The 17,716-nt window shown below is 37.0% G+C and overlaps 1 protein-coding gene across 1 annotated transcript in view; it reads left to right on the forward strand.

Moving 5' to 3' along the window:
• PCDH15 (protocadherin related 15) overlaps positions 1 to 17,716 on the forward strand; it is a 1,798,632-nt gene that overhangs the window by 1,390,159 nt on the left and 390,757 nt on the right. The window contains exon 14 of the mRNA XM_045164127.1: positions 12,407 to 12,613. Within this exon, the coding sequence (XP_045020062.1) occupies positions 12,407 to 12,613 (207 nt within the window). The remainder of the gene's footprint in view (positions 1 to 12,406; positions 12,614 to 17,716) is intronic.

The raw sequence follows: 17,716 nt of genomic DNA on the forward strand, positions 1-17,716 counted from the left end.
AGGCATGACATACCAGGCTACAAGTAGTTAACAGGGAAGTGAGGTACAGAGCAAGAGCAGGGAGAAAACCTTATGTTCAACTGCAATTTCCTTAGATTTCATCCAGTAGGAGTTTGGGAGTCATTCAACAAAGAAAGACTTCTTTTACCATTTGTTTGAAATAGTGATGGATGAGATTCACCTTGCACGATTTTAATTATCATTGGACTATATAAAACTACAAAATGTGTATCCATTGTCTCCTCTGGATCTACCTGGAGCCCTGTGGTGCTGTACTCTGTGGGAGTTAAGAAACGACAAAGCACTGTTTCCAAACTGCCTCATTTGAAACCTGAAATCAATTATTTTTCTTTATTATCAAAGTCAGTTGTCCTGGTGTACCCAGGTATAGTGAAACTCAGTCCATCAATTATAGAAACAAAATCAATTAGAACAGACCACAGATAATTTTTTTATGTTTTAATAACTATTTATATTATTAATGGAAATTTCTACAGACATTATTAGATTCAAATTATTGTTCCGTGTGCATCCAAGGGGATAATAAGCAAAGGTATCAATCTGTAAGAATAATAATATGCCACCTGCTTGAATAATAGCTGAGTATTGTGTCTTTGTATAAGCATCCATTGAAATGCTACAATTTGGTAGTTCTCCTCTGTAGTAAGTCTTTCAATTTCTTCCTGTTTTCTTATTTTTAATAATGCTTCATTTTCCATTGGCCATAATTTTTTTATTGGACTTGATCCCAATTTCTGTTTTTGAGGCTAAAGAAAAATAAAATCAAGTATCCTCTTCTAGACTTTGAAGAAGAATTCTACTTTAAAAAGCTGTATGCATATTTCACAGCCAGTAAGTGTCACAGATAAGAGATCTGCCATCTTCATTTTATCTATTTCTGCCGGTGATTTATTAAGTATAGTGGTAAATAACAATGAAAGGTGAAACTAGAAAGAAAAGATGGAGTAGTTCACCAACTATAGAATATTAAAAGATTAAAACCCATCTAATTCAAAGAGACAAAGATGTTTCTTTTCAAAACGAACATCCTATTTCAAATTTTACATAACTCCAATAATTTAAGTATACTTTAAAATGAAATACACATTTTGAACAAGAATCATAGCCAGTCCTGGGTTTGCCCAGGACAGTTCATATTTATGCCTATTGTTCTTGTATAATTATTCATAACATTTCTTTCATCTTCAAAAGTGTCCCAGTTTGGATGAAAGGTTATGTGATCACCGTTGTTATACAGCAAAAAAACAACTATGCAATAGAAACATGAAAGCACATTTTAGACTCTAGATGAAAATGAATTAATTCTTGCATGGAGTGTCTTAGTAAAATTCAGAGCATTCACTTTCAGTATTATAAGTGCAGTTTTTTTTTAATATTAATATATATTTATATTTTTATACTTCATATATTTATACTCTGGGCATCTGAGGATCAAATGAATAAATTATTAATAATTCACTGTCTCTCAGTTGTTCAAACATATTTTTTTATTTAAATCTCTTTAACAACTAATAACAAGGGTCATGATGCTATCACAAATATCATTGTATCATGGCCCTTCTGATTTTCATATTGTTGTTCATTGACCAACTTATACTGCATAGCAGGCTGACCTTTAACTTCCTTTCACTCCACATAATGGACATAGTTAACACTAAGCTCTCATCAGTCACCATGTATACTTTCTATACCAACCATACTAAGCCACTTGCACTGTCCCAAATTCACCATGTTCTTTCTAACTTCCAGGAATTTGCTTTTCTTCCTAAGTCATTTCTCTTTCTCTTTAAAAATCAAGTCTAATTCACATTGATAACTCACTGATGCTTCACATGCTAAGAAGACAGTCAGTTCCTCTAGAAAGGCATGGCCTCGGACTGGAAGTGCCTCCATGTGGTAGCTTTGATCAGTCTATACAGGATTTGCCTGTTTATTTTCTCTTGACCTTTATAGGAGGGAGGGCACATTGTATTAAATAATATATTTATTTAACATTGCGGCCCAAGGCCATACCCCTATCCATGTACAGCATATGGAAAGTGCTCAATAAATATTTCTTATAATGGTTTTCTCCCTGGCACATAAATAATTTCAGACTGCTGGACATGGTACTGCATCTTCTTTGCATTTAAATACATACATTTGAAAGTGTATGTATTTGACAGATTTTATCCTGTGTCTGTCCAGAATAGAAATTCAATGAACTTCTCCAATAAATTAAATCCCTGGTGGGGGGCGGGGGAAGCTATATCTGTATTAAGACAGTTTGGCGGCTCAGATGGTAAAGAATCTGCTTGAAATGTGGGATACTTGGGTTTGATCCCTGGGTTGGGAAGATCCCCTAGAAAAGGGCATGGCTACCACTCTAGTATTCTTGCCTGGAGAATCCCATGCACAGAGGCGTCTGGCAGGCTACACTCCATGGGTTTACAGAGTCAGACCTGACTGAACGACTAACATTTAAAAGCTATTTATGACTGTACTTAAATAAGCAAACAATCCTCCTTCTAAAAATATTATACATATATATATATATAAAACACAGATATATACATTTTATATATATATATGTATATGTATTACACAGAAAATGAGCCACAGAATTGAAACTGATAAGCTTAATAGTGGAGTTAATATGCCAGTTCTCCTGGTGAGTTACATTGCTTTACTAATTTGAGAGTCAAGGGAAATAGCATGCAAGAGATGACTGAGACACTGATGTATAGAACAGTCTTATGGACTCTGTGGGAGAGGGACAGGGTGGGAAGATTTGGGAGAATGGCATTGAAAAAGGTAAAATATCACGTATGAAACGAGATGCCAGTCCAGGTTCGATGCACGATACTGGATGCTTGGGGCTGGTGCACTGGGACGACCAAGAGGGATGGAATGGGGAGGGAGGAGGGAGGAGGGTTCAGGATGGGGAACACATGTATACCTGTGGCGGATTCATTTTGATATTTGGCAAAACTAATACAATTATGTAAAGTTTAAAAATAAAATAAAATTAAAAAAAAAAGAGATGACTGAGGTCTAAAAGAACAGCCACTACAACTCTTGATCCTGCTCATGAATGTCTAATAGTACAACTCTAGAAAATATTTGGCCTCTATTTTAATAATGATATCGATTATACTTTACTTCACAGGAGTTCAATGGGAAACTAGCATTCACTGTCTATAAGTCACGCGACATTTGCTAGTTTTTCAGTTTGCTAAATCCTTTCTGAGTGCGCATTAGGGACCTGACATTTTGCTTGGTGTTGAGGAGACGGAAATGTCTGAAACCACTGCCTCAAGGAAGTCACAAGTATGAAAAGTATGCTTTTAGACGTATTTCCCTTCTGATTTCTACATCCGCATGTCTAATTACTGGCTGGCCAAATGCCCTGAGTGTTTTGTAGTTGAATCAAATTAAGAATGTAGTAGACTGTCTATCCTTTTGAAACCTCATCTTCTCTCTTTCGATTAATAATATGACAATCAACCTGTCACCCAAGCTAGGAGTTCCCAGTACTTCTGAAACACCAGCTCCTATATGGACCTATCCAGTCACTTTTTAAGTCCTATACAGAATTTATTTTAAATGTCTCCCCAACATTCCATGCCCTCTGCAGTTCTCTACATTTCATCCTCATGGCCCATAGTCTCACACAGGTGATCTCTAAGGTTTTAGTCTCTTTTTCATGCATCCCACCTATCTCCCCATATTGCTAATAGGTATTGAAAGTGCTGCACTCAATATGCCCGCAAATTTGGAAAACTCAGCAGTGGCCACAGGACTGGAAAAGGTCAGTTTTCATTCCAATCCCAAAGAAAGGCAATGACAAAGAATGCTCAAACTACCGTACAATTGCACTCATCTCACACGCTAGTAAAATAATGCTCAAAATTCTCCAAGCCAGGCTTCAGCCATATGTGAATCATGAACTTCCTGATGTTCAAGCTGGTTTTAGAAAAGGCAGAGGAACCAGAGATCAAATTGCCAACATCCACTGGATCATAGAAAAAGCAAGAGAGTTCCAGAAAAACATCTATTTCTGCTTTATTGACTATGCCAAAGCCTTTGACTGTGTGGATCACAATAAACTGTGGAAAATTCTGAAAGAGATGGGAATACCAGACCACCTGACCTGCCTCTTGAGAAATTTGTATGCAGGTCAGGAAGCAACAGTTAGAACTGGACCTGGAACAACAGACTGGTTCCAAATAGGAAAAGGAGTTCATCAAGGCTGTATATTGTCACCCTGTTTATTTAACCTATATGCAGAGTACATCATGAGAAATGCTGGACTGGAAGAAGCACAAGCTGGAATCAAGATTGCTGGGAGAAATATCAATAACCTCAGATATGCAGATGACATCACCCTTATGGCAGAAAGTGAAGAGGAACTCAAAAGCCTTTGATGAAAGTGAAAGTGGAGAGTGAAAAAGTTGGCTTAAACCTCAACATTCAGAAAATGAAGATCATGGCATCCAGTCCCACCACTTCATGGGAAATAGATGGGGAAACAGTGGAAACAGTGTCAGACTATTTTTCTGGGCTCCAAAATCACTGCAGATGGTGAGTGCAGCCATGAAATTAAAACACGCTTACTCCTTGGAAGGAAAGTTATGACCAACCTAGATAGCATCTTCAAAAGCAGAGACATTACTTTGCCAACAAAGGTTCATCTAGTCAAGGCTATGGTTTTTCCTGTAGTCATGTATGGATGTGAAAGTTGGACTGTGAAGAAAGCTGAGGGCAGAAGAATTGATGCTTTTGAACTGTGGTGTTGGAGAAGACTCTTGAGAGTCCCTTGGACTGCAAGGAGATCCAACCAGTCCATCTGAAGGAGATCAGCCCTGGGATTTCTTTGGAAGGAATGATGCTAAAGCTGAAACTCCGGTACTTTGGCCACCTCATGCGAAGAGTTGACTCATTGGAAAAGACTCTGATGCTGGGAGGGATTGGGGGCAGGAGGTGAAGGGGATGACAGAGGATGAGATGGCTGGATGGCATCACCGACTTGATGGACGGGAGTCTCAGTGAACTCCAGGAGTTGGTGATGGACAGGGAGGCCTGGCATGCTGCGATTCATGGGGTCGCAAAGAGTCGGACACGACTGAGTGACTGATCTGATCTGATTGCTAAAGTAAAAATTAGACCAGGCTGCTCCATATTGCCTTCAAGCCAATCAAAACGTTGCCTACTACATGAATTTCCAACAGAAAAACTTTGTTGATTTTAAAGATCAGGTATTAAAGGCAGACAGGAAGTCATAGATCATTAGTCATCACTTCTCAAAATAAAAAGGATGACATCTCCCATGAACATGAGAGACCTATCAAACTTCATTAAATCTATTATAGAGATTGTGAAGTGTAAGTTGCTATCTTTCTGCTATGGTGTATGTATTGTCAGTTTATCAAAAGAGAGAGAGAAATTAAGAGGAGAGAAGAAAACCTCAGATGCTCTCTTTGGGAAAGATTGAATAAGGACATTCAATGAGCCAGGATTATGATAAGAAAAAAAAAAAAAAAAACAGAGCTGACGTTGTCTAGCCATAGGAAGAAAGACAAAGTCTATGAATAACATACTTTCATAATTCTGGAAATATTCTAGCTATATATGCCACTCCCTATTCTTACAGATTCTTGTTGAATGAATAAAATACACACATACCCTACATCTTAGTTTAGCAGTTAAGTGAAAAGTAAGCTTGCTTTCTCTGCCCAATAGCAAAATCTATAAGGTAAGGAAGTTTAAGGACATTAATAGTGAAAGTCCTAGATACATTTTAGGAAACTTATCCCACAGAAATTTCAAGTATTAGTTCTTATCAGTAATAAAATAACAACCCCTCCATGGATGTCTCTAGGAATAATACACTTTCAGAAATCCACTGACATATTTAATACATTTGCCAGATATTGATCTTAAAATTTTATGTTCTACTTTTTTAAATCTAGTAGATTATCACATAACACATTATTTTTGTTTCCTAATAAAGAACACTGTATCCTTTTATTTACTACTGATTGTTCACATTTCTAAAAATTCTAAGTACTAAGCTAAATCAATTAACTATTGTATCAGTTATGAAAATCAATACAAGGAAAGAATATACGATGCCCTCTTTCTCATGTTGTTATTCATCCAGCTGGGTTAGTTAGAACAGAAACAGAATATTGCATTTGAAGATAGTGGCTGTCCAAATGTGCAATCTGACAAAAGACACACAGAGGTTATATTTTATTTGGCCTTTTTCCTTCTTCAGAAGGTGACCTGCAACTGTTTGGAAAAAGAAAAGCAATTTATCCATTCTCGTCACAGTCCCTTGAATTTGGCAAGGCCCTCTTGTCTGCAAAGGTCACTGAGTACAACAGCAAGTCTAAATATTGTAAAAAGGTTCACATGAAAGCCTCTCTCTGAGAAGTCCTTGCCATATCTCCCCACGACACGGCCCTTCACACACAGAAACTACCTTAACCCTCCTACAAGGTAGTCCACAAGTAACCTTTCTTCATAGTTTTTGGTTGCTGTATAGAAAATGAAGCTAAAAAGTTATATCTAAAAACTTGAAAGCTAAACAATTTTTCTATTTTTTTATCTTTGTTTTTTCCCCTAAAGAATGGACTAGTACATAGAAGAAACTCTCACACATTATTTTCTAGATTCTGAGAAATAACCCACATAGATATAGATTTTTTTATATTGATGATTTTTTAAACTTCAAATATTCCAGATGGTCTATTCCAGTCAACCACTTCACAGAAACACCTTAGGAGAGGTATCTCCTAGTGGAGAGAATAGTCTGTGGGAATAAAATCAGAATCCAGCCTAGACTTTCACTGAATAGGAAGTGGAATGCAGGGCAAAATAAGGGGAAGACAGCATGAGTTAGAAGCACTCCAGAAAAATGTTACTGCACAATGATGATCATATTTTGTCAATGCCTGGCCTTGCTATTTATGGCCAAGATGATTCTCATGTTCAACTATCAGCCAAATAGTCTGATATATTTGTGCTTAGTGGGAGTTTTCTGAATCTGTGATCTTCCCAAGAGCAACTGGATTTTCTTCTTTAAATCATTCAAAACTGTTTTAGTCATTCCAGTGTCAGTTTATATCTCAAAATCTAAGCAAAGAAAAAGATTTTTTATTACTGAAAATTATACAGAAGCTCCAAGAATTCATGTTTTCATTGTGATAAATTATAAACACAGTGGGCAAATTCTCACATGAAATGAAGATAAAATATATTTCACTTTAAAAATATTTTCTAGATGGAAAATGTGTGAATATGATTTTGTTGTCATATTATAAACCCCTCTGGGAGTGTGTTATTCAGTCTTCCTGGTAAAGATATCTTTTCTTTTTTGTCAAATAGGAAATGTATTTATTTCCAAACAGGAATGCACTCCTTTACTATATTTGTGACATTACAAGCAAATCAGTCATATAATATACAGAACAACATGTTGTGTTTTATCTGATAAAATATTTCATGGTTTTTTAAGTACTCAAATATTTCTAATAATTGTTATAAACAGGATTTTTTATGTACTACAATATTCTATATTTTAATTCTGTAATTTTTAGAGTATTGAACTCTAAATAAAAGTAATTTCTTAGGTTTTAAAGCAATATAATTGTATAAGAAAGGCCAAGAAGCAATAGTATACACCTATTTGTAACTACTAATTAGTTGGTAATATTAATATAATCTTTGATCTGAGGGCTTCTCAGGTGGTGCTAGTGGTATAGAGTCCACCTGCCAAAGAGGAGACATAAGAGATATGGGTTCAATTCCTGGGTCAGGAAGATCCCCTGGAGGAGGTCATGGCAACCTACTCCAGTATTCTTACCTGGAAAACCCCACAACAGAGGAGCCTGGCACACTACAGTCCATAGGGTTTCAGAGTCAGTCACAACTGAAGCAACTTAGCTCGCATGCATACTAGAGATCATGGAATCTTACCTTGCTTGCCACCAACCAGCAGGGAAAATAGCTATTCTGCATTCTCAGTCCTCTGGTTCAGGGAGCTAGGAGGCTATCAATGTTTGCTTGTTTTGATAATGAAAATTAGGTAGTTTGTATCTCTTAATGGTTTGCTCTTCAAAGTAACTAAATCATGTATTTTGTATACTTCTGTTTTGGCTTTAGTTTTACTTTGGTTTCATTACTGAAAATGGGACTCATGCCCAGAAATTCGCCAAGTAAAACCTAGCTTTTAAATATAATGTTTAACTTGTAACTATAGGCTTTGTAGATATAAATAAGGTTATCTTATGGGATTAGGTGATTTTTTAAATACTACCGTGACCTGCTTTTTCATGCTTCTCATCTCATTCACTTAGCAACTACAGAGGAGCAGACTATGTCAGACTTTTGAGAATTCCTATTTTTATTACATAGAAGAAGAGATGATTGGATGAAAGGTTTCATGCATGAGCCCTTTAAAGAGAAAAGCATAACAGTATTAAATTAAGTGACATATTTTAACTGTAATTCTCTCTGGAGTATCTATTAATTTTCTCTCCTTCCATTAATCTTTCATTTGGATATTCATTTACAGTCTCTAAATTAAGATAATCATGTGGTGAATGTTCCTGCATCACTTCAGTTCAATTCAGTTCAGTCACTCAGTCGTGTCCGACTCTTTGCGACCCCACCAGGCCTCCCTGTCCATCACCAATTCCCGGAGTTCACTCAAACTCAAATCCGTAGATTCTGTGATGCCATCCAGACATCTCATCCTCTGTCGTCCCCTTCTCCTCCTGCCCCCAATCCCTCCCAGCACCAGAGTCTTTTCCAATGAGTCAACTCTTCGCATCAGGTGGCCAAAGCACTGGAGTTTCAGCTTTAGCATCATTCCTTCCAAAGAACACCCAGGACTGATCTTCTTTAGAATAGACTGGTTGGATCTTCTTGTAGGCCAAGGGACTCTCAAGAGTCTTCTCCAACACCACAGTTCAAAAGCATCAATTCTTCGGTGCTCAGCTTTCTTCACAGTTCAACTCTCACATCCATACATGACCACTGGAAAAACCACAGCCTTGACTAGACGGACCTTTGTTGGCAAAGTAATGTCTCTGCTTCTGAATATGCTATCTAGGTTGGCCATAACTTTCCTTTCAAGGAGTAAGCATCTTTTATAGCTTCTCATAAATCAGGAGACCTGAGTCTGGGCCCTACTCTGTATAGGACTTAGATGTGGTGTGGTCTTTAACATAAAACTAACCTTTTTGTTTTTTCATCAACATGAAAGTATATATTTTCACATTTAGAGGGGCAAAATAATATAGATATTAAGAATGTGGACTTTGGAGACAGAAACCTAGTTGGCACATCTGAAATACCCCAAAGAAGGCAAAATATATAGTAGCAATCAAAAAATAATAGTCATATTAACAGCAAACTAAACTTAGAGAAATAACAGAAAGTGCCTTTACAGGTTATTTTTAAAGATATGGGGAAATCAATTGTCTCCATAGATCTAATTTAGTTTTTTTCCTCTTTTTCTTGGATCATTTTGTTTCCATTATGCAAATAATACATGTTTTCCTGCCTTCACAGCTGGCAGTAAAAATTAGCAGCATATGAGTTGAATGTAAAATAAAATATTTCATTATTATATAGTTTGCTTTTTGTTTTCCCCTCACCATCCATAAATTGTGTATGTGTATTAGAGAAAGGGGTCAAATTATAAATCTGTTGCTTTTCTTAGCATTACTAGTGTGTCCAGGATATAACATAATGACTTTCAGAATAATTAGAAACAAAATAAAAGGAGAGAGAAAACGCCTTGTTCAAAATGGCTTGTGTGTATGAACTGTTCTGGTTCAATCAGATAAAGGTCATTGGGTTGGAACCCCATATGGACCAATTAGTCTCCTACAGTGAAAGGTGATATTTTCTAGCCAGGGACTGTACCTTTTACCCTGGTCAGCTGTGTCCAGAAAGCCTGCTCTAAGTCACAGGGGGAATTTCTAGAACATCCAAGTCTCAGCACAAATTAATCACAACAGCTGGATACAGAAAGAACTTTTCTAGGCTGGTGGTGTCAGGAACACATATGGTTCTGAGAGAAGGATACAATGTTACATAAAAGGTTGCACATTATTTCCAGTAGTATTGTCTTTAATGCAGAGCAGGGGCTCATAAACATTTTATGCCCAGAAACATTCTGGCAATCTGCTCTCAGATGAAAATTTAAATCCAGAAAATAAATTTTATAACATTATAAAGGAAATCTAATAGTTTGAAATAGTTATGAAAATGGTAAAAAAAAAACAAAGTAGTTTTTCTTCTAAATCTATTCTTTATATAAGATTAACAATGGGTTTATTAATTATAATTTCATTGTTATAATTAACATAAACGTATTTAAAATTTCTAATAATAATAATGTGAAATGATTTTTCCTGGTGCAAACTCACTGATACTACCGAACATCTCTGTGATTTGTCACCTGCCCGCCAATGAATAAAATTGGTAAATTACAAGAGAAAAAAGAGAAAATTATCTTCTAGAGGCTCAATGGTGAAGATAAGGGAGATGGTGAGGACAGGGAAGCCTGGCATGTGGAAGTCCATGGAGTTGCAAAGAGGACATGACTGAGCGACTGAACAAAGACAAAAAGAGGCCTGATATAAAACAGAGATATGTATCAAACTGCTTATAAACTTTCACGGCTAAATGCCACTGTATTACAGAGGAAAGCACTATAGGATTTAAAAGAAAAGATTTAACTTTAACTCTTAGATGGTTTCAAAATACAACTACTGCAAAAATGGGGGAAACATATCAATAAAAATTATAACAGAATTTGAATCTATTTGGAAATATATATCTAACACATCTCTTGGTATATGCATGCCACTAAATTATGTCAATGATTACTTCTAAAATTTGGAGAAGATTTTATAGAAGTCAGTTGTGATAAAATCTTCCCTTATAAAATATCTGGATAGACATATAGTAAGATGGTTAAAAACAAACAAAAAAAAATAGGATGTCGAGAGCTGATGTTAAAGGTTGGTGTCCACCCATTTATAACATGTGTGGAGATTACATAGTAAAATTTATTGGAAACAAATTGTCATCAATTTCTTAATAGCTGAAAAAGTAAAAAAAAAAAAAGTTCCCAATGCAGGAACATTTATTTTACCTGAATAATATATTTATGGTTAACTAATATTTAAATTTCTACTGCTACTAAAAATAAATATTTTATTTAAATTGTCTCTGTCCTGTATAAGGGTTTTTTGAAACTTTCCATGGGCAACAAATGTAGACTTAATCTGTTAAATTTATGTAGAATTTTGAATTATTTGAGGATTTAATTATTAGAGAGGAATAAGACATGAAAAAGACAAAAATAAAAACAACAGGTTTTCTTAGTTATGAATCTTTTTCTGTCTTTTACTTAAACATTTTATCAGCAATTCAGTCAAATGTGTTCACTTCGCAGTTTTCTAACTATTTCAGTTCAGTTCAATTCAGTCGCTCAGCCGTGTCCAACTCTTAGCGACCCCATGAATCGCAGCATGCCAGGCCTCCCTGTCCATCACCAACTCCCGGAGTCTACCGAAACCCATGTCCATCGAGTCAGTGATGCCATCCAGCCATCTCATCCTCTTTCCTCCCCTCCTTCTCCTGCCCCCAATCCTTCCCAGCATTAGGGTCTTTTCCAATGAGTCAACTCTTCGCATGAGGTGGCCAAAGTATTGGAGTTTCAGCTTCAATATAAGTCCTTCCAATGAACATCCAGGTCTGATCTCCTTTAGTATGGACTGGTTGGATCTTCTAACTATTTAAGCACTATTATGTCTCCTGCTGCTGCTGCTGCTAAGTCACTTCAGTCGTGTCCAACTCTGTGTGACCCCATAGACAGCAGCCCACCAGGCTCCCCCGTCCCTGTGATTCTCCAGGCAAGAACACTGGAGTGGGTTGCCATTTCCTTCTCCAATGCATGGAAGTGAAAAGTGAAAGTGAAGTCGCTCAGTCGTGTCAGACTCTTAGCGACCCCATGGACTGCAGCCTACCAGGCTCTCCGTCCATGGGATTTTCCAGGCAAGAGTACTGGAGTGGGGTGCCTTTGCCTTCTCCATTATGTCTCCTAGTAATGTGCAATGACAGATAATGAAAATTCATTGCAGTAATTTCTTTTTTTGAAATATACACTGGGTTGGGGGACAGGAAGGCGTTCTGATGAAGCCTCTCTGGACTTCCATTTCCTTGTGTTCTCCAATGGTTCTTTAACTAAGTGGTTCTTTCTGTAATGATATCAGTTGAAAAGATAATCCTTATATATATATAGTATGAAAGATGGCACTCTAAAAGGATTCCATAACATACAATGTTTTAATCTTTTTTCTTTTTTTTTACTTTGTTTTAGGCTGAACAGGACAATGGTCATCCTCTTCCCGCTTTTGCCAGTCTACATATTGAGATACTGGATGAAAACAATCAGAGCCCATATTTCACAATGCCTAGTTATCAAGGCTATATTCTGGAATCTGCTCCAGTGGGAGCAACTGTTTCTGACAGTCTGAATTTGACCACCCCTCTAAGAATTGTAGCTCTGGACAAGGATATAGAAGATGTAAGTTAAATATGATTCTTGCTCTTATTTTGTTAACACATCTCTTGGTATATGTATGCCAGTAGGAGGTATAATAAAGATATAATTGGATGAGTTATAGAATAGATAAAAAAGTCAGCATAAATGAAAATCTTAGTGTTGTAATTCAATTCCCTTTCAAGGTTATGATACAAGAAAATACTGTTTGACTCAGAAACTGTTCTTTTTCAGTTTACAAATATTCAGTAGAAAGAAGGAAATTAATGTTTCACTCGCAGTTTGCTAAAGTACCAGAACAATCTTTCCAATTAACATGTGTTGAAAACGACATTATTACTGACAGGGAAAAAATAATGGCATTATACAATAAGAATAAAAAATTATGAAAGCAGCTCTTGGATGCAATTTGGGAGACTTTTCTGAGATTTATATTGCTAAAGAAAACACATTTTGGGGCAGCTTGACCCCCTCACACTTCTGCCAGTGACTGTTGCCATGCTAACACTCTTCCATCCCATGCATCATTGTCCTCTTTTTTTCTGGTACTGACACTTGCTAAAGCAGTGGGAAATTGTCCAAACTGAACAGATCAGAGTATTTTACCTCCTCAGCTACAGTGACTGCTACAAAGAATGAACAGAAAATCTTTACCAGTCCAATCTGAGTCCAACTAGGGGTTAAAAGGAAAAAAAAAAAAAAAAAAAAGGGAATTGGAAGACTGTGGCATCATGTATTCAAGTGGAAATGAATCTGAACTCTTTGTAGCCCGGTTTGCTGACACCATGGAGAAAGCTCATTGTCAATGGGAGAAAATGAAGTCTGACAGAGACACACAGAGAGGAGTTCTTCCTGAGTCCCCATTTTTTAGGTTACAACGTCCCCAGATTTATATTAATTCTTAAAGATTTTCCTTTTATTCTCTAATCTACCCCATTATTACCCAACATATCTTTTTTTTTTTTTTAACATACGTTTCTGTCACTTGCAACTTAAAAAATTCCAACTTAGCAATTTCTCCCATCAATAGCATCTAATAAAACTTTGTGATGGTGGAAAATTCTGTAGCTATGCTGCCCACCACAGTAGCCACTAACCCTGTGTTGTTATGGAGTTCTGGAAATGTAACTAGACTGAAATGTAATTTTAGCATTTTGTTTAATTTGAATTATTTTAAATGTGAATAACCACATGTTGCTAATTGGACAGCATAGGTTTAGAATGTCCCTAAAATCTCATAACATGGAGCTTTGTCAAAAGTTTAGTAAATTACAAGAGCACTTCCAGATTTCTTTTCTGTCTCTGGAAAAAAACTGTAACCCTTAGCAAAGTCTGTGACATCTCTTGGGTGCACTCCATTTCTCAGTGTTTCATTTTACTCTTTGTATCTTTCTCTGCTTTCTTTATTCTCATCCTAGCTTTCTTGTCCTTCTCAATCTCCCTCATTTGTTGTTTTAACAATAAGCTGACTCACACTGAGTTCTTAATACCTGCCAGTGGTTGTTGTTCAGTGCTAAGTCATGTACAACTCTTTGCCAGCCCCATGAACTGCAGCACGCCAGGGCTCCCTATCTTTTACCATCTGGAGTTTGCCCAAGTTCATGTCTATTGAATCAGTGATGTCATCCAATCATCTCCTCCTCTGTCTCCCTCTTCTCCTTCTGCCTTTGATCGTTCCCAGCATCAGGATCTTTTCCAGTGTCAGCTGTTCTCATCAGGTGGCCAAAGTATTGGAGCTTCAGCATCAGCCCTTTCAGTGAATATTCAGGGTTGATTTCCTTTAGGATTGACTGATGTGATCTTCTTGCAGTCCAAGGGACTCTTGATTCTTTTCCAGTATCACAGTTCAAAAGCATCAATTCTTCTGTGCTCTGCCTTTTTTATGGTTCAGCTCTCACATCTGTACATGACTACTGGAAAGAGCATAGCTTTAACTATATGGGCCTCTGTCAGCAAAGTGATGTCTTTGTTTTTTAATAGATAGTCTAGGTTTGTCATAGCTTTCCTTCCAAGAGCAATTGTCTTCTAATTTCATGCCTGCCATCACCATCTGCAGTGATTTTAGAGCCTAAGAAATGAAAATCTGTCTATTTGCCATCAAGTGATGTGACTGGATGCCATGATCTTAGTTTTTTAAATACTGAATTTTAAGCCAGATTTTTCACTCTTTTCTTTCACCCTCATGAAAAGGCTCTTTAGTTCCTCTGCCTCATGAAAGGGCAATAGCTGCCAGAAAATATAATGAATGCTTTATTTTGCATGAATTCCCTTAAATCTCACGGCAAACATAATAGTGCAATTTTACATATTGCAGAAGGGGAAATTAAAACAATTTTAAATAATGCCTTTACTCTGATCACAGAGTTAGTAAATGGTGGAGTTAGACCTTGAGCCAAGGTCTTTGGGAAAGAAAGTTATTGATTAAAATCAATAGCCTTTTCAGTTTTATACATTCTGACTGTAGGCTGACTATGTTAACAGCTGTCAATGCTTTCAATTCTTCCTGTTAAAGTGCTTATATATACACAGTTTCACATCCCAGTTCAGAGAGGGTTTAGGGATCTCCTAAAGTTTAATGTGTTTCATGAGTCTCATGTCATTTAGTGAATACTCACTAGAAAATTCACAGAGCCAATTTAAGAAGTGTTATCCAGGCTAAGCTAATATATATTTTTAGGCTTGGTGATGTCCCACAGCTTTTGGTGTGGATTTATTTTTTTTGTTTGTTTTCTTTTTATTTTGAATGCATAATCATTTTAAGCAGTGACTAGTCAGTTTAGAAACACAATAGCTTAAGTCGCACTTTCATGAACACAAGAACACAGGTTAAATCCTGAACAAATTGTAGCTTTAGCTTTTCCCTAAATAGCAAAATTTATGTACTTGTAGTTTCTTGGTGCGTTTATATTATTTAGTGATTGGGTACTAAGCCCTGTGCTTGCTTGCACACATTCTTTCCTGGATTGTCATTCACTTTAAAATTGCAAATGTTAAAACTGAATTAAAGGGGCTTTGAAAAGGACAGTGGGACTTCAAATTATTACTGAGTTAGGGTAGAGAGAGCTCCTGGGTCTGAAACCTTTGGAAAACACTACTTAGAATTCTGCTCTGGAGACTTATAATTCAGTTAGCCTGCTAAATACTCTCGGACATTTCCAAGGGGTGGGACAGCACATTGTAGTTCTTTAGAGTCTGTGCTTTGGAGCTGGATAAACTTAGGCTTGACTCGTAGTTCCTCCATGTGATAGCTGTATAGCCTTATATTCACTAGTTGCTGCCTTTTGTTCAAACACCAATGACCCAAAAAGATAGCAATCACTACTACCTTGGCCAGCTCCTTCACTTGGAGCTGGCGATGATGGAGAGGGAGAGAAAATTTCCCTGATATGAAGCCACGTACATGAAGAGAAACATAACTAATATGTTTCATAGAAATGTCAAATACTTAAACAATGTCTATCTGGCCATATTTATTATTTAGGTCCATCCTCTTAAGTCCATAGACTATTAAACGTAGTTTAATCCCACTTCCTATACTATGTGAAATGTTCTGTTCACTGTGCCACTCTAGCTTGAAACGTAGGAGCTGTCTTTGGTTTTTATTTACTTGAGACAAAATACTAAATGAATGCAAACAATTCTTTTCATCTAAAATATTAGATGAAAAGATTTTACTTCTAGAGTGAATTCATTTACTTTTTAGCAGCAAATATATCACCTTATGGGCTTCCCTGGTAGTTCAGCTGGTAAAGAATCCGCCTGCAATGCAGGAGACGCTGGTTTGATTCCTGGGTGGGGAAGATAAGCTGGAGAAGGGATAGTCTACCCACTTCAGTATTCCTGGGCTTCCTAGGTGGTTCAGATGGTAAAGAATCTGTCTGCAATGCAGGAGATCTGGGTTCAATCCCTAGGTTGGGAAGATCCTCTGGAGAAGGGAACAATTACCCTTTCAATTAAATTACAATTGTAATTGTAATTACAATTACAATTTTGGCCTGGAGAATTCCATGCAGAGTCAGACACGACTGAGCAACTTTCAATTTCACTTTGAGACAATTAAGAAATATTTAAAATCTTCCTGTTTTGTCTTCTGAATATTTCCTGACTCTCTTTTCTCTCCACTCTTACAACCTATTTGTCTTTTATTAAAATTGCCTCCTCATCTTCTATTTTTTTTATTCTTACTCAAATCCATCTTTCACTCAGCTACTACAGTTATTAATTCAAAGTTAAAATCTGACTACATTAGACCTCTCTGTAGTATGCTTTCATGACTTTGCTGCATGAAATTCTTTGCAGAAGAAATTTCAAGCTCATGTGCATGGCTTTCTGTTACTTGATAATCTGAACATTTTCTAAAATGTCCTGCTTCAATCTATTTACATTTAGCAAGTATTTATAGTTTCTTTTATTTATTTATTTTTAAAATTTTCATTTATTTATGGCTGCACTGGGTCTTACTTGTTGCCCATGGGCTTTCTCTAGTTGCAGCCAGCAAGGGCTAGTCTTTAGTTGTGAACTTCTCATTAAGGTGGGTTATCTTGTTGTGTGGCACAGGCTCTTAGGCATGTGGGCTTCAGTACTTGCAACACGCAGGCTCAGAAATTTAGGCTGAAGGGCGGGATCTATAGTTGTGGCATGCTGGTTTAGTTACCTCCTCACATGTGGGATCTTACTGCACTAGGGATCAAACCCGTGTCCTCTGCATTAGTAGGTGGATTCTTAACCACTGGACCACCGGGGAAGTACTGCTTGTAGCTTCTTGGGTTACACCAAACTGCTGTGTATCTGATTACCTTTTGTTTCTTACTTTTTTGAAATCTTTCATCTTCCACTACACAACTTAGTTTGGATAACTTATGCTCAGTGTTTGGAATTTAGCTCAGACGTCGTCTCATTTGGGACTTCCCAGGTAGCACTAGTGGTAAAGACCCTGACTGCCAGTGCAGGGAACTTAAGAGACGTGGGTTTGATCCCTAGGTTGGGAAGATCCCCTGGAGGAGGGCATTGCAACCCACTCCAGTATCCTTGCCTGGAGAATCCCATGGACAGATTAAAGCCTGGTGGGCTACAGTCCATAATGTCACCAGAGTCAGACATGACTGAAGCAACTTAGCATGCACACAC

Source organism: Bubalus bubalis, chromosome 23 (assembly GCF_019923935.1).
Source record: "Bubalus bubalis isolate 160015118507 breed Murrah chromosome 23, NDDB_SH_1, whole genome shotgun sequence".
Taxonomy (NCBI): domain Eukaryota; kingdom Metazoa; phylum Chordata; class Mammalia; order Artiodactyla; family Bovidae; genus Bubalus; species Bubalus bubalis.